General features: G+C 52.0%; 8 protein-coding genes across 8 annotated transcripts; 4 read left to right on the forward strand and 4 right to left on the reverse strand.

Moving 5' to 3' along the window:
• The first annotated feature begins 245 nt into the window (after positions 1-245).
• LOC141958571 (histone H1.03-like) lies at positions 246-944 on the forward strand. The gene has a single exon (XM_074901408.1). The coding sequence runs from the start codon at positions 246-248 to the stop codon at positions 918-920; it is 675 nt and encodes a 224-aa protein (XP_074757509.1). The 3' UTR covers positions 921-944.
• A 440-nt stretch (positions 945-1,384) lies between these two features.
• LOC141958572 (histone H2A-IV) lies at positions 1,385-1,886 on the reverse strand. The gene has a single exon (XM_074901410.1). It carries the CDS (start codon positions 1,860-1,862, stop codon positions 1,473-1,475), a length of 390 nt encoding a protein of 129 aa, XP_074757511.1. The 5' UTR covers positions 1,863-1,886; the 3' UTR covers positions 1,385-1,472.
• Positions 1,887-2,044: 158 nt separating this feature from the next.
• Positions 2,045-2,654, forward strand: LOC141958573 (histone H2B 5). Its single transcript, XM_074901411.1, has one exon. The coding sequence runs from the start codon at positions 2,195-2,197 to the stop codon at positions 2,573-2,575; it is 381 nt and encodes a 126-aa protein (XP_074757512.1). The 5' UTR covers positions 2,045-2,194; the 3' UTR covers positions 2,576-2,654.
• A 1,403-nt stretch (positions 2,655-4,057) lies between these two features.
• On the forward strand, positions 4,058-4,468 carry LOC141958574 (histone H3). Its single transcript, XM_074901412.1, has one exon. The coding sequence runs from the start codon at positions 4,058-4,060 to the stop codon at positions 4,466-4,468; it is 411 nt and encodes a 136-aa protein (XP_074757513.1).
• A 279-nt stretch (positions 4,469-4,747) lies between these two features.
• Positions 4,748-5,158, reverse strand: LOC141958575 (histone H3). The gene has a single exon (XM_074901413.1). The coding sequence runs from the start codon at positions 5,156-5,158 to the stop codon at positions 4,748-4,750; it is 411 nt and encodes a 136-aa protein (XP_074757514.1).
• A 1,407-nt stretch (positions 5,159-6,565) lies between these two features.
• LOC141958576 (histone H2B 5) lies at positions 6,566-7,086 on the reverse strand. The gene has a single exon (XM_074901414.1). It carries the CDS (start codon positions 7,023-7,025, stop codon positions 6,645-6,647), a length of 381 nt encoding a protein of 126 aa, XP_074757515.1. The 5' UTR covers positions 7,026-7,086; the 3' UTR covers positions 6,566-6,644.
• Positions 7,087-7,337: 251 nt separating this feature from the next.
• Positions 7,338-8,079, forward strand: LOC141958578 (histone H2A-IV). Its single transcript, XM_074901416.1, has one exon. It carries the CDS (start codon positions 7,380-7,382, stop codon positions 7,767-7,769), a length of 390 nt encoding a protein of 129 aa, XP_074757517.1. The 5' UTR covers positions 7,338-7,379; the 3' UTR covers positions 7,770-8,079.
• Positions 8,080-8,082: 3 nt separating this feature from the next.
• Positions 8,083-8,992, reverse strand: LOC141958577 (histone H1.11L-like). The gene has a single exon (XM_074901415.1). The coding sequence runs from the start codon at positions 8,830-8,832 to the stop codon at positions 8,146-8,148; it is 687 nt and encodes a 228-aa protein (XP_074757516.1). The 5' UTR covers positions 8,833-8,992; the 3' UTR covers positions 8,083-8,145.
• Between the last annotated feature and the right edge of the window lie 16,549 nt (positions 8,993-25,541).

Raw genomic sequence — 25,541 nt, forward strand, 5'->3', positions numbered from 1 at the left:
CGACAAGACACCGATAGTAGAAAATAGGCACTTCCACGGGCTCCCAGTTGTAGAAAAGGGGCAATTTCGTGACCGATAAAGTATAAAAAAACCGGTTTATTATCCCCGAAGAAACACAAGCCGGAGCCCGGAGCGCCGGGCGGCAGCGGGGCGGGGCGAGCGGGCGGCACCAATCAGCGCCCGCCGCGCTGCTATAAATATCGGCGCCGCCGCCACTGCCGCCTAGTTCTCCGTGAGCTGCCGAGATGTCTGAGGTTGCCCCTGTTGCAGCGCCCGCTGCCAGCGCCCCGGCTCCCGCTGCTAAGGCCGCCGCCAAGAAGCCGAAGAAGGCAGCGGGCGGTTCCAAAGCCCGCAAGCCGGCGGGGCCCAGCGTCACCGAGCTGATCACCAAGGCCGTGTCCGCCTCCAAGGAGCGCAAGGGGCTCTCCCTCGCCGCGCTCAAGAAGGCGCTGGCCGCCGGCGGCTACGATGTGGAGAAGAACAACAGCCGTATCAAGTTGGGGCTCAAGAGTCTCGTCAGCAAAGGTACTCTGGTGCAGACCAAGGGTATTGGTGCTTCTGGGTCTTTCCGTCTTAGCAAGAAACCTGGGGAGGTGAAGGAAAAAGCCCCCAAGAAGCGGGTGGCCGCAGCCAAGCCCAAGAAGCCGGCAGCTAAGAAGCCCGCCAGTGCTGCCAAGAAGCCGAAGAAGGCGGTGACAGCGAAGAAAAGTCCCAAGAAAGTGAAGAAGCCAGCGGCTACTGCAGCCAAGAAAGCGGCCAAGAGCCCCAAGAAAGCGACGAAGGCTGCGAAGCCTAAAAAGGCATTGGCAGCAGCAAAGAGCCCGGCCAAGGCGAAGGCGGTGAAGCCCAAAGCAGCCAAACCTAAGGCGACGAAGCCCAAAGCGGCCAAGGCTAAGAAGGCAGCGCCCAAGAAGAAGTAAGCCCCCGTGGAAGAAAGTTCTTGCTCTGCGTTTAACCCAACGGCTCTTTTAAGAGCCACCCACGTTTTCTTAAAAGAGCTGAAACGCTGTGTCTGTCCCCCGTTTAGACGAAAGTGACGTCAAGAATTTCATCTAGGGGAATGGCAGTAGCTTGGCGGAGGTAATCGGCAAACCTCAAGGCTGATTTAAAAGCTTTCTCCCCCTTCAAGCGAGCGGTGCAGCAGCGCTTTGCCTTCAGAAATGCCGCACGGTGCAGGGATTGGCTGCGGGCTCGGGAGGGCCGAGCCGCCTCGCGGGGGAGCCCCGTCAGTCGCGCCCCGCCCCCGGGGCCATAGCACGTAGTGGCGCGGGGTCCGAAAGGGGTTTGTGAACGGGCGGGGCTGCGTCCCTGCAGCCAACGCAGGGGTCTTTAAAGCGTTGAGTGATCATTTCATAAGGCGCAAGGATTTTTACATCAGTGACGTTCCAGCTCCTTTCTGAAAGTGTTGGTGGCTCTGAAAAGAGCCTTTGGGTTTTTCTGGGAAGAACTTCCCGGTCGCTCGTCTTGGCCGCTCACTTGGCTTTAGCCTTGTGGCTGTCGGTCTTCTTGGGCAGCAGCACGGCCTGGATGTTGGGCAGCACCCCGCCCTGCGCGATGGTCACCTTGCCCAGCAGCTTGTTGAGCTCCTCGTCGTTGCGGATGGCCAGCTGCAGGTGGCGGGGGATGATGCGCGTCTTCTTGTTATCTCGGGCCGCGTTGCCCGCCAGCTCCAGGATCTCGGCCGTCAGGTACTCCAGCACGGCCGCCAGGTACACCGGGGCGCCGGCGCCCACCCGCTCCGCGTAGTTGCCCTTGCGCAGCAGCCGGTGCACGCGGCCCACGGGGAACTGCAGCCCGGCCCGCGACGAGCGCGACTTGGCCTTGGCCCGCGCCTTCCCGCCCTGCTTCCCGCGGCCGGACATTGCAGTAACTGAACACCCGCTAAGAAAAGCCGCACGGAAATGAAACGCGCGCCGCAACTCGCCCTTATATCCCTTCTCAGCGAAAGGCGCGAATTGCGATAGGCTGAGGAGGTGACATTGTGAAAAAAGCCAATGGAAACGCGAATCGAATTCTAACCAATGGTGAGGAAAAACGGATGGAGTGACTCAAAAAGCCTCTATCAACCAATGAAAATTAAGACTGTAGGGACTCTAGTTTGCATACGATCCCTATAAAAGGGGGGGCGCTCAGCTGCAGTTTCTGTCTCCTACTGCAGGTATTTCGCGACGGCTGTACTGAAAAATTGGTTATAATGCCCGAGCCGGCTAAGTCCGCCCCCGCGCCCAAGAAGGGCTCCAAGAAGGCGGTGACCAAGACGCAGAAGAAAGGCGACAAGAAACGTCGTAAGAGCCGCAAGGAGAGCTACTCGATCTACGTGTACAAGGTGCTGAAGCAGGTGCACCCCGACACGGGCATCTCGTCCAAGGCCATGGGCATCATGAACTCGTTCGTCAACGACATCTTCGAGCGCATCGCCGGCGAGGCCTCGCGCCTGGCGCACTACAACAAGCGCTCCACCATCACCTCGCGGGAGATCCAGACGGCCGTGCGGCTCCTGCTGCCCGGCGAGCTGGCCAAGCACGCTGTCTCCGAGGGCACCAAGGCTGTCACCAAGTACACCAGCTCCAAGTGAGCCGCCTCGGCCAGACCACCTCGACCCAAAGGCTCTTTTCAGAGCCACCCACCTTTTCAGTAGAAGAGCTGATGCTGTAGTGACTTGTTGGTTGTTTCTGGTGCTTTTTGGGGAAGGGAACAGCAATAGCGGGAAAGTACCACCGGTTGTAAGGAACCCTGGGATGTGCTTGTCCGCCGTGAACGGTCTGCTTGTTCTGCGTCTGCCTCAGCGGGGAAGAGACCGCTCGCGGCTCGCTGAAAATACCCCGGGAGCCGGCTTCGCTTTCGTGTCCGGTTTGGGGGGGGGGGGGGGGGGGGGGGGAGTGTTTAACAATAAAGGAGCGATGTGGGTGATGTTTTTAAATGCCAGAAACAAGCGCGTTCTGCATAGGCGATGCTTGCCGGTTTTCCCCGGTGCGTTCTAGTGGAAGAGGAACGCATAGAAGCACAGGCGTTCAAGGTGACCGTGAGCTTTCCTTTCTTTTCAGCAAAAAGCTCCAGGCTGGACACCGCCTCCCCGTTAGCGTTCTCGCGGGCGGGGGGCGAAGCAAAGCGGAGTGCTTCAGGGCGTTCTCGCCCCCGAACCGCGCAGCACCGCCTGCTGTCGCCCGTTTCTCCCTCCGACGCCCTGTAACCCCCGCAACCGAGCAGCCCGCGGGAGCGGGGACGGGCGGGAGGACCCTGAGCCGCGCAGCTGCTGGGCGCGGCCCGACCTGAGTGGGGACTGCGCCCGCGCTCCCCAGCAGGCGGGCCCGGCCCGGCGCGGCTCCCGGGAGGGCGGTGATTGGTCGCGGTGCCGCTCGAGGCTGGGAGCCCGTCCTCGCTTCGCCAAGGCGCGCGCCTCCAAGGAGAGCCGGCCCTGGGACCGGGGCGGGGGAGGACCAGGAAGCGTTCGCCTTACGCGGAAAGCCGGCTGCTACCTGCGCCTGCCGCGCTCCTGAACCGAACGCGGCTACTGAGGAGTGCGAGGAAACTGCGGGCACTCGGAGGGAGGAGGTGGCTGCCGTACGGAAGAGCCTTTACCAGCAGTCCCGGGGCTGGGCGGGTGAGGAGAGGTGAGGGGCGCTGAGGGCGAGCGGGTTGGGACGACCCCGAGGCGCGAGCGGCGACATCCCGCTACGCCGGTCGCCTGTGGGGGTTCCGGCCACCTCCCCACGCCCAACCCGCTGTTCGCGGGGCCGATGCACGCACTCCTCCTTAGAGAGCGAGAGAGCCGGCGCTAAACCGTCCTGGAGCGAGGGCCGGAAAAAGCAAGCGGCCGGGGCGGGGCTGGAGGGGGAAGGGCGGGCCGGTTCGGCGGCTCCGGAGGCGGGGCGGGGGAAAGGCGGGTTCCTCGCCGGCGAGACGCGGGCGTTTCGAATACTCGCGTCGGCCAATGGCAGCCGGCCTGGCGCGGACGGCCAATCGGCGGGGAGCTTTGGCCATAAATAGCGCCGCGGCACAGCCGCTGCCGCGATTCGGTCAGTGTTGGGCCAAGTCGCGGGGCGGTGTGTGCATAGCGATGGCGCGCACGAAGCAGACAGCGCGTAAGTCGACGGGCGGGAAGGCGCCCCGCAAGCAGCTGGCCACCAAGGCGGCCCGCAAGAGCGCGCCGGCCACGGGCGGCGTGAAGAAGCCGCACCGCTACCGGCCCGGCACGGTGGCGCTGCGCGAGATCCGGCGCTACCAGAAGTCGACGGAGCTGCTGATCCGCAAGCTGCCCTTCCAGCGCCTGGTGCGCGAGATCGCGCAGGACTTCAAGACCGACCTGCGCTTCCAGAGCTCGGCCGTGATGGCGCTGCAGGAGGCGAGCGAGGCCTACCTGGTGGGGCTCTTCGAGGACACGAACCTCTGCGCCATCCACGCCAAGCGCGTCACCATCATGCCCAAGGACATCCAGCTGGCCCGCCGCATCCGCGGTGAGCGCGCCTGAGGTTCCTTGCCTTGTTATTCACCCCAAAGGCTCTTTTAAGAGCCGCTCCATACACCACAAAAGGAGCTATTTCTACTTCGGATGTTTTTCTGGATACAGGATTTCTTTTTCTTACATATAGTACGAAGATGGCTGTATTGGTGTACAGCGTTAAATTTGCATTTGTTACGTGCAGATAACAGCTCCTTCTATTGTATATGTAGTGGCTCTTAAAAGAGCCTTTGGGTCTGTGTGTTACTCGATGTCAGCTGAAACGAGGGAGGGGCCGCTGTAGGAGCCTTAGGCGCGCTCACCGCGGATGCGGCGGGCCAGCTGGATGTCCTTGGGCATGATGGTGACGCGCTTGGCGTGGATGGCGCAGAGGTTCGTGTCCTCGAAGAGCCCCACCAGGTAGGCCTCGCTCGCCTCCTGCAGCGCCATCACGGCCGAGCTCTGGAAGCGCAGGTCGGTCTTGAAGTCCTGCGCGATCTCGCGCACCAGGCGCTGGAAGGGCAGCTTGCGGATCAGCAGCTCCGTCGACTTCTGGTAGCGCCGGATCTCGCGCAGCGCCACCGTGCCGGGCCGGTAGCGGTGCGGCTTCTTCACGCCGCCCGTGGCCGGCGCGCTCTTGCGGGCCGCCTTGGTGGCCAGCTGCTTGCGGGGCGCCTTCCCGCCCGTCGACTTACGCGCTGTCTGCTTCGTGCGCGCCATCGCTATGCACACACCGCCCCGCGACTTGGCCCAACACTGACCGAATCGCGGCAGCGGCTGTGCCGCGGCGCTATTTATGGCCAAAGCTCCCCGCCGATTGGCCGTCCGCGCCAGGCCGGCTGCCATTGGCCGACGCGAGTATTCGAAACGCCCGCGTCTCGCCGGCGAGGAACCCGCCTTTCCCCCGCCCCGCCTCCGGAGCCGCCGAACCGGCCCGCCCTTCCCCCTCCAGCCCCGCCCCGGCCGCTTGCTTTTTCCGGCCCTCGCTCCAGGACGGTTTAGCGCCGGCTCTCTCGCTCTCTAAGGAGGAGTGCGTGCATCGGCCCCGCGAACAGCGGGTTGGGCGTGGGGAGGTGGCCGGAACCCCCACAGGCGACCGGCGTAGCGGGATGTCGCCGCTCGCGCCTCGGGGTCGTCCCAACCCGCTCGCCCTCAGCGCCCCTCACCTCTCCTCACCCGCCCAGCCCCGGGACTGCTGGTAAAGGCTCTTCCGTACGGCAGCCACCTCCTCCCTCCGAGTGCCCGCAGTTTCCTCGCACTCCTCAGTAGCCGCGTTCGGTTCAGGAGCGCGGCAGGCGCAGGTAGCAGCCGGCTTTCCGCGTAAGGCGAACGCTTCCTGGTCCTCCCCCGCCCCGGTCCCAGGGCCGGCTCTCCTTGGAGGCGCGCGCCTTGGCGAAGCGAGGACGGGCTCCCAGCCTCGAGCGGCACCGCGACCAATCACCGCCCTCCCGGGAGCCGCGCCGGGCCGGGCCCGCCTGCTGGGGAGCGCGGGCGCAGTCCCCACTCAGGTCGGGCCGCGCCCAGCAGCTGCGCGGCTCAGGGTCCTCCCGCCCGTCCCCGCTCCCGCGGGCTGCTCGGTTGCGGGGGTTACAGGGCGTCGGAGGGAGAAACGGGCGACAGCAGGCGGTGCTGCGCGGTTCGGGGGCGAGAACGCCCTGAAGCACTCCGCTTTGCTTCGCCCCCCGCCCGCGAGAACGCTAACGGGGAGGCGGTGTCCAGCCTGGAGCTTTTTGCTGAAAAGAAAGGAAAGCTCACGGTCACCTTGAACGCCTGTGCTTCTATGCGTTCCTCTTCCACTAGAACGCACCGGGGAAAACCGGCAAGCATCGCCTATGCAGAACGCGCTTGTTTCTGGCATTTAAAAACATCACCCACATCGCTCCTTTATTGTTAAACACTCCCCCCCCCCCCCCCCCCCCCCCCCCCCAAACCGGACACGAAAGCGAAGCCGGCTCCCGGGGTATTTTCAGCGAGCCGCGAGCGGTCTCTTCCCCGCTGAGGCAGACGCAGAACAAGCAGACCGTTCACGGCGGACAAGCACATCCCAGGGTTCCTTACAACCGGTGGTACTTTCCCGCTATTGCTGTTCCCTTCCCCAAAAAGCACCAGAAACAACCAACAAGTCACTACAGCATCAGCTCTTCTACTGAAAAGGTGGGTGGCTCTGAAAAGAGCCTTTGGGTCGAGGTGGTCTGGCCGAGGCGGCTCACTTGGAGCTGGTGTACTTGGTGACAGCCTTGGTGCCCTCGGAGACAGCGTGCTTGGCCAGCTCGCCGGGCAGCAGGAGCCGCACGGCCGTCTGGATCTCCCGCGAGGTGATGGTGGAGCGCTTGTTGTAGTGCGCCAGGCGCGAGGCCTCGCCGGCGATGCGCTCGAAGATGTCGTTGACGAACGAGTTCATGATGCCCATGGCCTTGGACGAGATGCCCGTGTCGGGGTGCACCTGCTTCAGCACCTTGTACACGTAGATCGAGTAGCTCTCCTTGCGGCTCTTACGACGTTTCTTGTCGCCTTTCTTCTGCGTCTTGGTCACCGCCTTCTTGGAGCCCTTCTTGGGCGCGGGGGCGGACTTAGCCGGCTCGGGCATCGCAGCAAAAGCGCAGCTCTCACACACCACTCAACAACGACAGCAAACACCGTCTGATTCTCCCCCGTGGCCGCCTCTTTTATAGCAGCTCTTTCAAAGCAGCGGCTCGACAGCGTCGCATCACTATTGGTTGGCAGTCCTCCCGCGGGTCGTCACGCGGCGCTGAGCTTTTCGATTGGATACCTCTCGATTCTCGTTCCCATTGGCTGCCGAAACAACGCCTCGCCCGCGGCCTATCAGAGAGGGCGCCGCCGCTCCGCTGGGGCGGTATATAAGGAGGCGGCGGGGTGCGGCTGGGAGTAGGTGGTTGTTCGTGTGGTTTGTTTGTGGGTGTTTTTTTGCTGAATCGCTGTGATGTCCGGCCGTGGGAAGCAGGGCGGGAAGGCGCGGGCCAAGGCCAAGTCGCGCTCGTCGCGGGCCGGGCTGCAGTTCCCCGTGGGCCGCGTGCACCGGCTGCTGCGCAAGGGCAACTACGCGGAGCGGGTGGGCGCCGGCGCCCCGGTGTACTTGGCGGCCGTGCTGGAGTACCTGACGGCCGAGATCCTGGAGCTGGCGGGCAACGCGGCCCGCGACAACAAGAAGACGCGCATCATCCCCCGCCACCTGCAGCTGGCCATCCGCAACGACGAGGAGCTCAACAAGCTGCTGGGCAAGGTGACCATCGCGCAGGGCGGGGTGCTGCCCAACATCCAGGCCGTGCTGCTGCCCAAGAAGACCGACAGCCACAAGGCTAAAGCCAAGTGAGCGGCCAAGACCAGCGACCGGGAAGTTTTTCCCAGAAAAACCCAAAGGCTCTTTTCAGAGCCACCCACTGCATCACCAAGGAGCTGAATTACTTGTGTGGCTTGAAACACTTCTCTCACCATGCGGCAAAGAAAGCGTTAAATATCGGTGGCACACCGATTAGAGCAGCAAGGCCTGCGCTGTAAACCTACTCCCCTAGTACCTACCCACTGTTAAAACGCAAGAATATATATTCTTGAAAAAAATCTACTAGTTGGCTGTCTCTAGTATCAAAACGGGGCCAGGCACAGCTTTTCAGCTCTCTTAAGAAAACGTGGGTGGCTCTTAAAAGAGCCGTTGGGTTAAACGCAGAGCAAGAACTTTCTTCCACGGGGGCTTACTTCTTCTTGGGCGCTGCCTTCTTAGCCTTGGCCGCTTTGGGCTTCGTCGCCTTAGGTTTGGCTGCTTTGGGCTTCACCGCCTTCGCCTTGGCCGGGCTCTTTGCTGCTGCCGACGCCTTTTTGGGCTTGGCAGCCTTCGTCGCTTTCTTGGGGCTCTTGGCCACTTTCTTAGCTGCAGCGGGCGCTGGCTTCTTCACTTTCTTGGGACTTTTCTTCGCTGTCACCGCCTTCTTCGGTTTCTTGGTGGCGCTGGCGGGCTTCTTGGCTGCCGGCTTCTTGGGCTTGGCTGCAGCCACCCGCTTCTTGGGGGCTTTTTCCTTCACTTCTCCAGGCTTTTTACTGAGGCGGAAAGACCCGGAGGCGCCCGTGCCCTTGGTCTGCACCAGAGTACCTTTGCTGACGAGACTCTTGAGCCCCAGCTTGATACGGCTGTTGTTCTTCTCCACATCGTAGCCGCCGGCGGCCAGCGCCTTCTTGAGCGCGGCGAGGGAGAGCCCCTTGCGCTCCTTGGAGGCGGACACGGCCTTGGTGATCAGCTCGGTGACGCTGGGCCCCGCCGGCTTGCGGGCTTTGGAGCCGCCCGCTGCCTTCTTCGGCTTCTTGGTGGCGGCCTTGACAGGCGTAACCGGGGCTGCGACGGCCGGCGCAGTCTCGGCGGCAGGCGCTGGAGCACTCTCCGACATCGTGGCGTAACAAGAGACGGGACACGACAATTGCCGGAGCCGTGGCGGCGCCTCTATTTATAGCGGCGCTGAGGGCGCGGATTGGTGTATTGCTGAGCCCGCCCCGCCCCCACGCTCCGAGCCCCTGCCGCTCGGCTTGTGTTTTTTCCTTCTAAAAAAAGTGTGGTTTTCGTAAATAAAAGGTGACCGCGGCACCCCATTTCTCAGTATTCTTGCTGGGGACACAATTTTGTTCTCATTCGTTGTTTCTTTTAGCTGAGAGTTAAAATGAGTTTTCGGCAAGCCAGTAATCGCCGAGTTTGGGGATTGCACGCAGAGCTGGTCGGTGAGATTTTTATTTTTCGCTTTGAATTAAAACTTTGCTTCTGAGACAACTGTCATAGTGGGAGAGGACTCATGTTCTTGAGACGGTTTTTGACCAGGGTAGTGCAAAATGGAGGTAACCTTGACACATTTTCTTAGAGTAAATTAGATTTGAAAAGAGGGAAGTAACACAAAGTAAGCCACTCAACTCTGCATCTGGGTTATGAGTTGTTTCCTGTAACTCGGCTTCATATCTTAAAAATAATGAAACCTTTGGACATAGTGCCCGATTCAGCTCTACTTGGAGATAATAAAAAGTAAAAGAAAGATGGTTTTCACCAGAAACATGAAAAAAAGCATTCTTAATTCAGCAGGTATCTTTGCCATCCTATAAGAACATACAGAAAAAGTTCTGTAGCAGTTTCCCTCAGTTTTTTCTGTCCTTGTGTTAATATTTTGATGGAATATGTTCCCATTTTTTTCTCCAGAATACTACTTTTGATTAAGCATGATAGGTAAACACATTCTTTTGTATGTTCTTATTTTAAGATAGGGTTTATTTTTGTGCTTACTTTTACACATTACTTCAGGCATTTTGTCAGCCAGCATCAGCAGGTGTGCAAAAAAAAAACCCAACCCAAAATATGGGGGAGTCTGTTTTCTTTCTGAAAGACATAGTCAAGCTGCAGGCATTTCTTTAATAAAATAATATAAATCGAGTGGTTTCATCAAACGATTATGTTGCCAGAACTGCTGAGATAAACTAGGGCATGGCTTTCTCCAACCCATAGGTTTTGTGATGAGGGCTAAAATTAATATACATAAAATGTTTTTTTTCTTGAGGTGAATTGGACATAGGAGTGCCAGGTTCAAACACATGTAGTACAATTTGGGGAAGGAGACCCTGTTGCTTATTTCTTATGATTGAAAATGCAGTCATTTGGCTTCTTTTTTCTTTTGATAATGTAATACCACACACTGTCTTGTGGAGTTTTGGCAATGGGGGTTCAGTTTTAAGAGCTGGCTTACCGTGGCTGGCATGCACCTAAAGTGTGAGGAACTGCCAAGAGATGTGGTAGTGTTTCAGAGGGACTTTTGTCTACAGAAGAGAAACAGCAGAACAACATCATATGCAAGAATATAAAAGCAGAAGATAATGTAGGTTTGGAGCCAATGTTTGTAATGATGATGTATTTCATGGTGGTTTCACCTGCTGACCCCACTGTGGCTTGTGGGTTGTGAAATACGTTGTCACATAAGTGAGTCTGTTGAGAAGAACACGTGCCATTGAGGAGAGATTTCTGGAGGTTAGTTCTGTAGCAAACATACTTCCTTCCAATTCTTTATCTTACTCCATTCTATTCACTCCTATCAGGGTCAGTCCACTAGTAGCTTTACCTCTAAATCCTTTTGCTCCTTTGCAAATGCATTTTCCTGGGTTTAGGCTAGCTAGGCCTCTATCCTTCTTCCAAACACCTGATGTAGCAGCACAGTCCTGGAGCAGTTTATATGCTTTCCTAAAAGCTCATTTTTCTGGTCCTCCAAAATGGGCAACCATAAAAAAAAAAAAAAAAAAAAAAAAAGTTTATTACTTATTTCAAATATTTTCTTCAAAAAAACCCTTTTTTTTTTTTCTGATATGAAGCTTTGTACAATTATATACTCACTAAAATACTGAATGACTTCTGACTTCTCTTTTTCCCTGGAAAAAAAATTGTCAGGCAAACATAAGATTTATTAAAATGCAAAAGGTTGAAGGTACTGCTCAGAGTGGACTGGGATATTTGGATATGACAGAATTTTTTCAGAACTTCAGTCAGAAGTGCAAGGACTCCTTTTTATCCTACTCTGGTATTGGCTAAAAATGCTTTCATGAAGGTTCTTCTTTTGAGCCTGTGTGACTTGGTGCGTTACAGAATCACAGAATGGTTCGGATTGGAAGGGACCTTCAAAGATTATCTAGACCAATCGCCTGGTTGTGGGAAGGGACATCTTTCACTAGATCAGGTTGCTCAAAGCCCCGTCCAACCTGACCTTGAACACTTCCACTGATGGGACATCAAAAACTTCTCTGGGCAACCCATTCTGGTGTGTCCCATCAGCTTCATCACGAAAAATGTCTTCCTTAGAACCAATTTACATCTACCCTCTTTCAGTTTAAAACCATTGAGCCTTGCCCTGTCACTGCAGGCCCTGGTGAAGTCTTTATCTGTCTTTCTTATAAGCTCCCTTCACATACTGAAAGGCCACAATAAGGTCTCGCCATAGCCTTCTCTTCTCCACACTGAACAACCCCAACTCTCTCAGCTTTCTTTCATGGGAGAGGTGTTCCAGCCCTCTGATCATTTTCATGGTCTTCCTCTGGACCTGCTCTAATAGGTCCATGCCTTTCTTGTCCTGGGCGCCCCAGACCTTGGTATAGTACTCCAGGTGGGGTCTCATGATAGTAGAGTAGAGGAAGAGAATCACTACCCTTGACCTGCTGGCCGTGCTTCTTTTTACAGAGCACAGGCTATAGCTGGTGTTCCGGGCCACAAGCGCACATTGCTGGTTGATGTCCAACATTTCATCCATCACTATCTCTAAGTCATGCTCTGTGGGTTTGATCACAATCAATTCATTCCCTCCGGTCTGTACTGATATTGGGGATGGTCCCATCCACGTGCAGGACCTCGCACTTGGCCTTGTTGAACTTTGTGAGATTCACAGGGGCCCGCCTCTTCGGCCTGCCAACGTCCCTCTGGACGGCATCCCTTCCCTCTAGCAAATCAGCTGTACCACTCGGCTTGGCGTCATCCACAGACTTGCTGAGGGTGCACCCAATCCCACTCTCTATATCATTGATGAGGATATTCAACCATATTGGTCCCAGCACAGACGTCTGAGGGAGAACACTCATTGGTTTCCATTTGGACACGGAGCCATTGAGTATAACTCTTTGGATGCGACCATCCAGACAATTCCATATCCAACAGTCCATCCATCAAATCCATACCTCTTGTCTATCACCTCCCTGTCTTCCATATGCTTCAACACAGCTTCCAGGAGGATCTGCTCCATGAGCTCACTGGGCACTGAGGTGAAGCTGACTGGTCAGTAGTTCCCAGGGTCTTATTTCTATCTAGTCTCTAGTATAAAGTGATTTTTCTAAAAAATCACTGGGGGTTTCACCTGACTGCCATGACTTTTCAAGTATTATGGAGAGTGGTTTGGCAATGACATCTGCCAATTCCCTTAGAACTCTGGGATGAATCTCCTCAGGTCCCATGAACTTGTGCATGTTCAGGTTCCTCAAATGGATTTAAACCTGATCTTTTCCTACAGTAGGAGGGACTGTGTTCCCCCAGTCCCAGCTTTGAGGTTCAGAGACTTGATAGATATGGGAGGAGTGATTGCCAGTGAAAACTGATGCAAAAAAATTTCTGACTATCTCAGCCATCTCCCTGTCAGTTGTCACTAGATCTGCCTTACTTACTGGGGGGTGTATTTTCTTTAGTCTTAATTTTCTAATCAGCATACCTACAGAAGCCTTTCTTATTATTCTTCACATCCCTTGCCAAGTTCAGCACGAGATGTGCCTTAGCTTTCCAGATCCCATCCCTACACACTGGGACAGCGTCCCTATATTCTTCTTGGGATGCATGTCCCTGCTTCAACTGCCTGTGCATTTCCTTCTTGCACTTCATTTCTCTCAGAAGGTCCTTTCTCAGCCAAACTGGTTCCCTGCCTTCCTAGACTGCTTTCTTATGGATGAGAATCAAGAGCACTTTTCTCAAAAAAAATGTCCTTAAATAGATACCAGCTCTGTTCTGCTCCCTTATCCCTGAGGGCAGATTCTGAGGGGGTTCCATCCACTAGTTCCTGAAACAACTGAAGGTTTCCTCTACTAAAATTCAGGGTCTTGACTTTGACTATGGGCCATTTTGCCTGGCCTATATCCCTCAAGTTCGTGATGGGCCTGGGCGCAGGCTGCCGCCCAGGCTGCCACCAATCTTGACATCTCCATTTAGTCCACTTGTGTTGGTGAGAAACAGGTCCCTTAGTGCTTCTTCTCTGGTTGGGCTGTCTTTCACCTGGATTCAAAAATTATCCTCAACACACTCCAGGAGTCTCCTGGATGGCTTACAGCTTGCTGTGTTCCTTTTCCAGCAGAGGCCAGGTTGACTAAAGTCCCCCAGCAGGATCGGAGCCTGTGAGTGTGATACTTCCTGTAGTTGAAGTAAGAAAGCTTTGTCAACATCTTCCCCCTAATCAGGAGGCCTATAGGAAATACCAACCATGAGGCTTCCTTTGTTGGCTTGGCCTCTAATTTTTACCTACAAGCTCTCAACCGTTCATTACTGTTTTTCAAGGACAGCTTGGTGCAATCAATCAATTTTTTTTTTATTTTTTTTTTTTTACATAGAGGACAACAACCCTCCTCCCAGCCGTTCCTTGACTGTCCCTTCTGAACAGTTTATAGCCATCAATTGCAGCACTCCAGTCTTGAGATTCATCCCACCATGTGAACTGTGACTGTGCTGGACTATTACTGTTTGCTGAGGAGGATATATGGAGGCATCCATCTCCCAGATGCAGCTGAGGAGACAGGACTGCAGCATATGAATGCTCATTTCAATCAGGCTGATCAAGGTCATGCATTAAGCCTGTAGCTGCAAGGCCCATTAACATGTCTTTCACCTTGGGCTGCCTAAGGCTGCACAGCATCTTCAGTATTTTCTCAAGGGGGCAGACCTTCCTAATGCCTGTGCTGCTGAGCATTCACGCTTTATATATGTGATCCAGTTAAATTCATTATGGCTTATGGATGCTCCAGGTACATAAGAAACAGAAACAAAGTCACAGAGTCACTCAAGGCAATTCAAATCTGCCCTCGATGTAATTGCAGACTTTGGATGATTTTATTTTGGCTCAAAGCAAGAGAGAAATAGTTCCTTGATCATTCCAGACCTCATTGTTTTTGATAACTTCCAAGCTCAGCTAAGGGATAACTCCAAGAATCAGTTCAGATCAATCAATCAAGCAACCAGTGAGTCAAATTATAAAGTTTCTGGTTTAATGTTTCAAAGTGATACATGCATACAATATGTATGAAAATGGTACTGTACTGGATTAATTTATATGTGTGTATTAATGGTTTGATGAAAAGCCTCATTTTGTGGGGGGAACTTCAACATGTGAAATAATGCACTTCAATGTCACATGAACATGACATTTGCTGCTGCGCACTTTGTGCCTGTCATCTGGGATCTCCCCGTGTAGCATGTCTGGACTGCTGTTGCCTGCTCCATGCATTGGGGAACAGCAGCTCCTACCCACTGCAGATTACTCTGGGGAAGGAGGTGGCACTGTCTTTCCTAGGCTGTCCACTCCACAGACAGCCTCAGCAAAGGCGTTGTACCACACGGCCAAGTTTTCGTTTGCATTTCAAGATGGTGAGAACAAAATGTTAGTTTTGACTTCTGCCTGGCCCGTGAAGCACAGTTGGTCTGGGTTTTGTCAGGATGAAATAAGAATGACAAACATGTAACGGTACACCTTGTTGCAGAATGGAACTGTCCTGTATGGTCTCCTACAAGCCGCAAGCAGCGCAGGCAGAGATTGAGTGGCTGAGCCACCTCCTAGCTGTCTGGTGCCGTGACTCAGACGACCTGTGATCAAAGGTGGAAAGCAATACTACAAAGATGGTGTTATAATCAGACAAAGCCAATTTTTATAAAAATATATGTTTTTATTTGGGTTCAATCGATTTAGGGTGGGAAGCAATAGGCAAAGCAGCACTGGGTGCATGGAGAGCCGCAACTCTGCCACACGCACACCGAGTTCCAAAAAGCAGCATTTTTTATACTCTTGTGCCATCGTCTTTAACCAGTCTCCTCCCGTCAGGTAGCTGTCCTGCTCTTTTCCATTGGGTCATTTGGGTTGCTGGGGTGCGTGTCCTCCTGTTGGGTCTTTCGAAAGTCTGGAAGCCTTGGTCTCCTGGCGCGCTTTTCTCCTATCGGATCTTTTAAAAGCCTCATGATTTCATCCTTTTGGCGGGCTGTTCTTCAAACAGCAGTTACATGTTAGCTCTGGGTGGGGTTTCTGAGACACGGTTACATTGTTCCAACCGAATGCTAGGTGGGGTTTCTGAGGCACGGTTACATTGTTCCAACCGAATGGCACACTTTACATTTAATTGTTTAACATTTACAGATCGTTCAAGTGTACCTACCCGCCTTGCCCAGCCTAGCAAATTAGTTACAATATTATTACAGCACCCGCCTTGCTTAACTTAGCAAATTAGTTACAATAGTTTATTACAATGGGAACAGTGCAATCAGCTGCAATGCTTCAGGATGCAAAAGACATCTAAGCTTCCCTTCCTCCTTGTAGGCTGTGAGAAATGAGCAGTGGAGCATTGCAGATGAGCACTGAGAAGAAAGCTGAGACACTGGAAAGCTGATATACATGGCACAAGTGTTACAGGCCTTGCAGATTATTCTGGAAGCTTCCCTGATGAAGGGGCTCTGCAGGCAGCCCAGTATTCACAGAATAAATCAATCCCATTCACAGAATGAGATCAGCAAAATCAGCGGGATACAGCTGTGACACCCTTAAATTTTGATGATTCATTCTCATAACCTGGCTCAGGAGGAGCCTGGCTGCTCCAACTAACTGTCAGTAGGCAGAGGAAAGCCTAGGGCCACCACCAGCACCCAGTTCCCAACAGGATGCTGCCAACTAGCATGTGGGCATACAGGCACTGCAGGCAGGTGGTCAATGCGGCTCTGCTTTGATTCACAGCTTCCCTGGGACCTCTTTCTCTCCTCAGGATATCCTGCATTTGCATCACTCTCTCATCCCTTCCACTAGCTCTCTCCTTTGCCTATCTCTGTATTGCTTGACTGCACACAGACATCTGAAGCAAGATAGTGAGGGTGGTAACTATTCTCTGCTTGGCTGGACAAAGAAACAGTCTGTCTTCTCTGGTGCATAAGAACAGCCACCACAAGCTTCTCTTGTCTGTCTAGGCCAACCATAACTATGTTCAGCACATTCCTTGGCTGAGTTGCTACAGCTCAAAAGGACGACTCAACACCACAAATCAGGAGTCAGGACATTTGATGAGGCAGGGAAGAGGTGGATGCTCTATGTTCAGTAATGACAGGCATGGCTTGCATGCCGTAAGGAAGCAATGGTCCTTCCGTAGGAGGAGGGCTGGGGATGGAAGAGTGCTGGTATATAGCAGCTTCCTGGGATCAAGGGGAATAACGAACAGAAAGCACCTTCAGATGGGTGAGGTGGACAGGAAGAAGGACAGCAGAGGGAAACAGGAAGGAAAGACAGAAAGGCTGATGGCCACTATTATTGACACTGTCCTGATCGAGATCATCACTCGGTCGCTATCCCTGGGTGAGCTGCGTGACCTGCGGAGGGAATTCACCCGCCAGACAAACGATTCTGTCCTGACCTGGATGCTCTGCATCTGGGACGCTGCAGTCAATGACACCATTCTGGACGGAAGTGAGGCCAGGCAACTGGGATCTCTGTCCCGGGATGTGGTCATTGACCAGGGGATCGGGAGAACCCAAGAAACTCTCAGCTTCTGGCAGTGACTGCTGACAAGTGTAAGGGACAGGTACTTTTGTAAAGAAGACCTCCAGGTGCACCAAGGAAAATGGAGCACAATGGAACAGGGTATCTGGTGCCTGAGGGAATTGGCTGTGCTGGAAATAATTTTCTCAGAAGATGAGAGATTTCCTAAGAGCCCAGATGGTGTCCAGTGCACATCACAGGTGTGGTTGAGGTTTGCATGCCTTGGACCAGAGATGTACTCCTGTTACCTGGCAACGCTGCAATGAAGGGAAGGCGAGGACAGGGTGGGCGTCTTGGTCAACAAACTGAGAATTTACGAGGACACTGTCACAGCCCCGTTTCACACCCATGTCTCGTCCGTAGAAACAAGGCTGGCTGAGCAAGTCCGAAGCTTGATTGAAGAGGGCCATCAGAAACTGAAAAAGGAACTTAAGGAAGAGATTTACCACATCTCGCCAGAACCAACAACAGTCTCTGCCATTAGGAGCAGGTGTCCCCCAACCAGGGAGAGAGGATACACCCCACGAGGTAATCTCTGGTTTTCCCTTCAGGAACATGGAGAAGACATGAGTAAGTGGGATGGAAAACCCACCTCCTCTTTAGCAGCCTGGGTACGTGAACTAAAAAGAGGGACAACTACCACAAGAAGCTCATCTAGAGTCAACACTGCTCCAGTCTCTCATGCACAGAATTCCAGACAGTATAGGAATGATAATATGACCAATCCTCTTGAAGAGACCTCAGGAGCATATTCACCAGAGGGAAGCAACATGTACCATGACCAGGAATAGAGGGGCCCTGCCTCTAACCAGGTAGAGGAAAGGGATAATGGGGTCTTTTGGACTGTGTGGATCTGATGGCCTGGCACATCTGACCCACAAAAATACATGGCTTTGGTTGACACCAGTGCTCAATGTACTCTGATACCATCAGGGTATGTGGGAGCAGAACCAATTTCTATTTCTGGGGTAACAGGAGGATCCCAGCAGCTGACTGTACTGGAAGCTGAAGTGAGTTTAACTGTTAATGAGGGGCAGAAACACCCCATTGTGACTGGCCCAGAGGCCCCATGCATTCTCGGCATAGACTATCTCAGAAATGGATATTTCAAAGACCCAAAAGGACATAGTTGGGCTTTTGGGATAGCTGCTGTGGAGACAGAAGATATCAAACAACTGAGCACATTTCCTGGCCTTTCAGATGACCCCTCTGCCGTGGGACTGCTAAGAGTTGAAGAACAACAGGTGCCAATCGCCACATCAACAGTGCACCGTCGGCAATACCGTACCAACAGAGACTTTGTGGTTCCCGTCCATGAGATGATTCATAAACTGGAAAGCCAAGGGGTGGTCAGCAAGGCCCGTTCACCTTTCAACAGCCCTATATGGCCTGTGCGTAAGTTCAGTGGAGAATGGAGACTGACGGTGGATTACCATGGCCTGAATGAGGTCACGCCACCATTGAGCGCTGCCATGCCGGACATGTTGGAACTTCAGTACAAGCTGGAGTCCAAAGCAGCAAAGTGGTACTCCACTATTGACATTGCCAGTGCCACCTTCTCCATTCCTTTGGCAGCAGAATGCAGGCCCCAGTTTGCTTTCACCTGGAGGGGTGTGCAATACACGTGGAACCGACTGCCCCAGGGGTGGAAGCACAGTCCCACCATTTGCCATGGACTGATCCAGACTGCACTGGAAGAGGGTGAGGCCCCAGAACATCTGTAATACATCAACGACAACATCGTGTGGGGAAACACAGCAAAGGAAGTATTTGAGAAAGGAGAGAGAATCATCCAGATTCTCCTGGAAGCCGGCTTTGCCATCAAAAGGAGCAAAATCAAGGGACCTGCCCGAGAGATCCAGTTCCTGGGAGTAAAGTGGCAAGATGGACGACATCAGATTCCCACCGAGGTCATCAATAAGATCATTGCGATGTCTTCACTGACCAGCAAGAAGGAAACACAAGCTTTCCTAGGCGCTATAGGTTTTTGGAGAATGCACATTCCCGAGTACAGCCAGATCGTGAGCCCTCTCTACCTGGTTATCCGCAAGAAGAACGATTTCCACTGGGGCCCTGAACAGCAGCAAGCCTTTGCTCAGATCAAGCAGGAAATTGCTCATGCAGTAGCCCTTGGCACAGTCAGGAGGACCAGAGGTGAAGAACGTGCTCTACTCTGCAGCCGGGAACAATGGTCTGTCCTGGAGCCTCTGGCAGAAAGTGCCTGGTGAGACTTGGGGTCAACCACTGGGATTCTGGAGCCGAAGCTACAGAGGGTCTGAAGCCAACTACACTCTCACAGAGAAGGAAATCTTGGCCGCCTATGAAGGAGTTCAAGCTTCCTCAGGGGTAATCGGCACAGAAGCACAACTCCTCCTGGCACCCCGACTACTGGTGCTGGGTTGGATGTTCGAGGGAAAGGTTCCTTCCACGCATCATGCCACTGACACCACATGGAGCAAATGGATTGCTCTCATCACACAGCGTGCCCGTATTGGAAACCCGAATCACCCTGGGATTCTGGAAATTATAACGAACTGACCTGAAGGTGAGACTTTTGGATTATCTTCTGAAGAAGAGAAAGAGCAAGTGACTCGTGCTGAGGAAGCCCCACCATATAATGAGCTACTGGAGACTGAAAGACGTTATGCCCTCTTCACTGATGGTTCCTGCCGAATTGTAGGCACTAACCGGAAGTGGAAAGCTGCAATATGGAGCCCCACACGATGAGCTGCACAAGCTACTGAGGGACAAGGTGGATCAAGTCAGGTTGCAGAGTTTAAAGCCATCCAGCTGGCTTTGGGTATTGCTGAACTAGAGAAGTGGCCGAGGCTCTATCTCTACACCGACTCGTGGATGGTAGCTAATGCTCTGTGGGAAAGGCTGGATCGCTGGAGAAAGGCCAACTAGCAATGCAGAGGGAAACCCATCTGGGCTGCTGAGATTTGTCAGGACATCGCCACCCGAGCAGAGAAGCTAACCATGAAGGTTCGACACGTGGATGCGCATGTACCCAAGAGTCAGGCAAATGAAGAGCATCACAACAGTGAGGAGGTGGACCGAGCTGCCAAGGTGAAAGTATCTCATGTGGATCTGGACTGGCAGCACAAGGGAGAATTATTCCTAGCTCGTTGGGCCCATGATGCCTCTGGTCATCAGGGGAAAGATGCAACCTACCGATAGGCCCGTGACCGAGGGGTGGACCTTACCATGGACAGCATCTCACAGGTCATCCACAGTTGTGAGACCTGTGCTGTAATCAAACAGGCTAAGAGGGTGAAGCCTCTGTGGTACGGTGAACGATGGTCAAAGTACAGGTATGGGGAAGCCTGGCAAGTTGACTACATCACCCTTCCCCAAACCTGCCAAGGCAAGAGCTACGTGTTGACCATGGTGGAAGTAACCACTGGATGTCTGGAGACCTACCTGTGCCTCATGCTACTTCCCGGAACACCATCCTGGGCCTGGAAAAGCAAGTCCTGTGGAGACATGGCACCCCTGAGAGGATCGAGTCAGACAATGGGACTCATTTTAAGAACAGCCTCATCAACACCTGGGCCAGAGAACATGGTATTGAATGGATATATCATATCCCTTATCATGCACCAGCTGCCGGGAAAGTTGAACGCTGCAATGGACTACTTAAAACCACCCTAAAGGCACTTGGTGGGGGGACCTTAAAAAATTGGGAAGTGAACTTAGCAAAGGCCACCTGGATGGTCAATACCCGAGGGTCCATCAGTCGAACTGGTCCCGCTGAGTCTGAACCCTTGCACACAGTGGATGGAGATAGAGTCCCTGTGGTACACCTGAGAGGTATTTTAGGAAAGACTGTTTGGATTAATCCCACCTCAGGTAAAGGCAAACCCATCCGTGGGATTGTTTTTGCTCAAGGACCTGGTTACACTTGGTGGGTAATGCAAAAAGATGGGGAAACCCACTGTGTACCACAAGGAGACCTAATCTTAGGTGAGAACTGTGTGTAGGGTTTCATTGTATATATATATGGGGGGGGTGGGGGGGGTGGGGGGGTGGCGTGTGTAGAGTTTAAGGAAGGTATTGATTTGGGATGATGTAGATGATAATAGAATAAGGGGTGGATTATGTCCTGGGTTGCAGTGTATTCTATTATCATCCTCATGAGGTGTTGAAATCAGGTGGGCCAGTGTTCCCTTGCCTCCCCCCCCTCCAGACTATCTTTCTGCTAATGGCCCATCAATGCCATGCAGCATGACTCATTATCCCATTGTGAGATGCTCCACCCAGAGGGAGAGAACTAGCATTCCATCCTGGATATAACCTGAGATTCTGAATACCAGAGACACTCTCTTTTCCACTGGATTTCCAGAGGACAGGAGCTACTTAGCCACCGCTGGACTTTTCTGAGGAAGAGCAGATCTGCTTTCTACAGAATCACTGCTTCGGGGGGGACTGCAGCCACCATTCTACCAGACTGCTACCACCACCCTGATTAACAGGGTGTCAGGTTGTATCCTGAGTCTGTTAGTTTAACCCAGTGTTATCTGCCTTTATATATATATAACTTTTTTTTCCTTATTAAATTGTTATTCTGACTTGGTGTCTCCCACTAGTTTATTTTCAAACTAGCACAGACACCTATGGCACTTTGCAGCCAATACTGACAGAAGCAATATTGAACCACATCACTCCAAGTCAGCAATAGGTCATCTTTATGCAAATCAAGGGCAGCCTGCTCTGATATTATCCCAGCATCAGGTATTTGAGGAGATGATGGTATGTTGAGCTAGAAAAAGAGAACTGTGCAGGATCATCAAAGAAGGCTGATGTCTCAGAGACTGTTTGGAAGTGGCTGAATTTTTCCTTCAATCATGATAACTGTGCTACCATCACTAGCACACTACATGGGGACAGATGTGTAAATGATGGCTATTTGAAAGGGGATGAGATTCTCTCTTAAGTCTAATTTAACTTCCATAAATACATTCCTATGTGGACCAACAAATTCAACAAAGTTTGTGGTGGAGCAGCAGGAAGGGGCTGCCCCGCAAGGGCGAGCAAGCTGGGAGGTGAGGGGAACAGTGAGGCAGGCAGGGCCATGCTGTCATCAACAAGGACACAGCCCCCCAACACCTGCAGCTGGTGAGTGGGGCAGGGATGGGAGCAGTGACTGGGGACAGCCACAACCCTGAATCACTGGGTAAGTCTGCAGGGACAAGGCTGTGATGAGGTTGAATCAGGAAAGAGCAGCCAGTGGAGTCACAGAATCAGAGAATATCAGGTTGGAAGGGGCCTCATGGACCCTCTGGTCCAACCTTTCTTGGCAAAAGCACAGTCTAGACAAGATGGCCCAACACCCTGTCCAGCTGAATCTTAAAAGTGTCCAGTGTTGGGGGATCCACCACTTCCCTGGGGAGATTATTCCAGTGGCTGATTGTGAAGAACTTTCCTCTTGTGTCCAGTTGGAACAGCCCTAGGAGTATCTTGTATCCACTGTCTTTTCCACATGACTCCTTGTAAAAAGGGAGTCTCCATCTTCTTTGTAGCCACCCTTTAAATTCTGGAACATGGGGATAAGGTCTCCCCTAAGTCTTCTTTTCGTAAGGCTGAACAAACCCAATTCTCAGCCTTTCCTTATATGGCAGGCTTCTCAGTCCCTTGGGATCATCTTTGCAGCCCTTCTCTGGACCCTCTTCAGCCTGTCCACATCTTTTTCATATAGGAGGGCCCAGGCACAGCACATAAGGTAAAGCCTGAGCCTAAATGCAACCCCCAAGACAAGAAAGAGGTTAAAACCAGTGGATGGAGGGCAAGATCTTGAGAAATCCTCCAACAAGTCACCTTCAAGTCTGGCAAAGGGAAAGGGAGGAGGAAGGTCCTAGCGACAAGAAGCACGTTTGCCTCATGGGAACAGAGTCCGACTGCATGCAGAAGTACAAGCGGAACAGCAATGGAATCTGCCTGTACACAACTAATGTGCGGAATAAAGCATTTTTACTCTGCATTGTCAATACAGAGTCGCATTTTCCATTGTGTGGAACGTGCACCCAGAACTGCCCTTCCAAATGAGTGATTCCTGCCTTCAGGGAATCAGCTCTTCCCTAAGATCTGAAAGCACACAAAAAAGTTAGGTGAGGGACAGGCTGGCCAAACATCTCTGTGCGCTGTTCCAGCAGGAAAGATGGGGCTTTGCAGGAACAAAAGGCTGATAAAACCCCTGTCTTCAGATGTGCAATTTTTTTTCTTTGTCTTAGATACGTTCCCCTTTCTTCTGACATCGGATTGGTAGATCCACCCCGAACAATGAGTTCAGCTCACTCGTTTTCAGGTCTCCATATAACCTAGTTCTTTTCTAGAGAGACACCAAGCAAACTTTTGTGGCCTGTACAGTTTTGTTTCCTTACACTTGTGGCTGCCAGGTGAAGTTTGAGAAGCAGCTCCCAAAGGAAAATAGACTTATACTGCTGTTCTGCTGATGGAGGATGCCAATTAAACTCAGACCCAGAGTGAAAAGAGTAGGCTGATTTTACTGTTAATAATTAAAGGATATAACAAAGTAATACAGAAAATAAGCAGTAAGGAAAACACAGAATAGTATACTTAATTATTACTACATACAGTTAAGCAAGGCAATGCACCTAATCATTACTACATGATGGGAAGAATAGCGATTAAGGAAAATACATCACTACTTGCATACGTTACCAACATCCAGATTCACAGTCACTGGGGAGCCCTGGTTGCAGCGAGGATTTGGAGTACCTTTCCCTGCAAGTGAGAAGTCCTGTGATGCATCCATCCGTAGGTGAGGTATCCAAAGTCGCAGCAAGAGGGTCCAGCCTTATATACCAAAAATCAGCAAGCCAGAATAACTTGCACTTTTCTTTGAGTGGAAACATTTGGGTTCATCCTCCTGTTGGATTCCACCCAAAGCCTGGCCAGGACTCAGTGGGGAGAACCAAGGGAGTTTCCAACAACACCGAACACTTGAGTTCTCAGGCTTGAACAAGGCTAAACAAGGAAAGTTGGATACACATTCTCACAGCATTTCATCCTCACTACTGATTATATCCTAAGCTACATCTTTCACTAGTGAACATATGTATTTCATGAATTATCGGATCCTCATAATTAACGCTAATGGTAATACAGATGTTACTAATAAACAGATACTAATAATGCATAACATTTAGTTGTGAGGTTCACCCAGAGGTCAGCTTTGTTTCAGGACCTATTATTCAGGCCCTAGCACTACAACTGCCTGGGATGTTGTTTGGTATTTTTTTTTTTTTTTTTTTTTTTTTTTTTTACCACACCTTCTGATACTAGTTCCAGCTGTTTATCAGTGTCTCTTTCCATGGCAGTTGGCTTTCTCTCCTAGACAATATGCAATACATACCAGTGTCTATTAGGGACAAGACTTTGGCAGACGATAAATGGCAGCATCCAATGAGAAGCAGGTTTGAATTTAGATTCCTTCACTGCAAGAAAAAAGCCTAAATCCTGGAACCATGCACCTTCCTAAGAGCACAGATGGTATGCAAGCGAAAGTGTCAAGTAGTTTGGTAAAATATTTGTCTTTGTCAGTAGTGGGTGTCACAGTTCTGAGGAGAGAAGGCACTTCATCCCACCGATGAAAAGAGGAATTTTATCCGCACGTCATGGCAAGATATGCTCACCATTGTTGTGAACTGTCCCACTCTGAAGGGATCGAATGAGGCTGTTCTTGGACAGCTAGGGATAAGACGGAATATCAGTAGCCGTAACGAATGTATAGCTCTTAATTTGGTGAGGGGTGGCTTCCCTGCCAAAAATGGGTACATGAGTACGTGCTACTGATGGAAGGCGGGGGGTATGGGGGTGCTCCTGCCGGCTTACGCAGCACTGGCCTCCCCAAGGGATGCCCGTGTCCGTTCGCGCCTTGTGGCACAGGGGAGCTGGCAGAGGGAGCGCTCGGCGCAGCCCAGCACCGCCCGGCACCGTGCCCAGCGGCAGTCCAGACTCTGCTCCCAGCCTACACAAGGTGTAGATTATCTGGGAGGAGCACTCCCTGGGGCTCCTAGATATCTGAAATCCAATCTGATAGATTCCCATCTGCCTTTAAAATGAAATTAACTTTGATAGTTTGGTGGCAGATTTAAGAGACACCTGGTGCCTGTCTCTGTATCACCAAACACATGCAGTCATAATAGAAAGGTTGACTTTTGGGATTATATAGTCTCAGTATGAATTAAGTGGTTCAGAAATCCACAGCCTCTGCTTGGAATTCAGTCTTATTCAGACCCATGTTGAAAGAAGAGGTTAATGGCTTTGGTCTGCACCTATGGCAACATCTAATTACCTAAGAATGTGATGGAGTGATTCAGAAAGCCTGTGAGTTGAGGCTGAAGACTTTTAGGGCTGATTAGTGGGTATATAACAAACTCTGATAGTTTATGACATCAGCCCACAGTGGCTAGTTTCTTCCTTTCAATACAATTAATGACCTATGAACACAAGAATGGTTGGGTAGGTATGAAATAATATTAATCTTCATTTGATGTTTTTAGCTACAAGGGGAATGTTCTCTACATAAAATGGTTGTAGGGAGAAGCTATGTGTGTTACTGTAAAAGTCATGTGCGCAGTAGAAATATTAAGAAACCTGCTGAAGACAAATAACTTCCAGAAAGGACTTCTGTGTTGTATTAATCATCAGGCTATTGGTAACAGCTTATTAACATTTATGTCACTTACTACTAAAGGCTTTTATATCATACTGTACTGTAGACACCTCTCGGTTGTTAAAAAAACCAACCACACAAACACACACAAAAAAAACCAACAAAAAAGAGCAGGAAGGCTGAGCACCAT

This window comes from Athene noctua, chromosome 3, assembly GCF_965140245.1.
Source record: "Athene noctua chromosome 3, bAthNoc1.hap1.1, whole genome shotgun sequence".
NCBI lineage: Eukaryota > Metazoa > Chordata > Aves > Strigiformes > Strigidae > Athene > Athene noctua.

Coding starts and splice junctions, on each gene's coding strand:
- LOC141958571 (XM_074901408.1), top strand. CDS start 246: ATGTCTGAGGTTGCCCCTGTTGCAGCGCCCGCTGCCAGCGCCCCGGCT.
- LOC141958572 (XM_074901410.1), bottom strand. CDS start 1,862: ATGTCCGGCCGCGGGAAGCAGGGCGGGAAGGCGCGGGCCAAGGCCAAG.
- LOC141958573 (XM_074901411.1), top strand. CDS start 2,195: ATGCCCGAGCCGGCTAAGTCCGCCCCCGCGCCCAAGAAGGGCTCCAAG.
- LOC141958574 (XM_074901412.1), top strand. CDS start 4,058: ATGGCGCGCACGAAGCAGACAGCGCGTAAGTCGACGGGCGGGAAGGCG.
- LOC141958575 (XM_074901413.1), bottom strand. CDS start 5,158: ATGGCGCGCACGAAGCAGACAGCGCGTAAGTCGACGGGCGGGAAGGCG.
- LOC141958576 (XM_074901414.1), bottom strand. CDS start 7,025: ATGCCCGAGCCGGCTAAGTCCGCCCCCGCGCCCAAGAAGGGCTCCAAG.
- LOC141958578 (XM_074901416.1), top strand. CDS start 7,380: ATGTCCGGCCGTGGGAAGCAGGGCGGGAAGGCGCGGGCCAAGGCCAAG.
- LOC141958577 (XM_074901415.1), bottom strand. CDS start 8,832: ATGTCGGAGAGTGCTCCAGCGCCTGCCGCCGAGACTGCGCCGGCCGTC.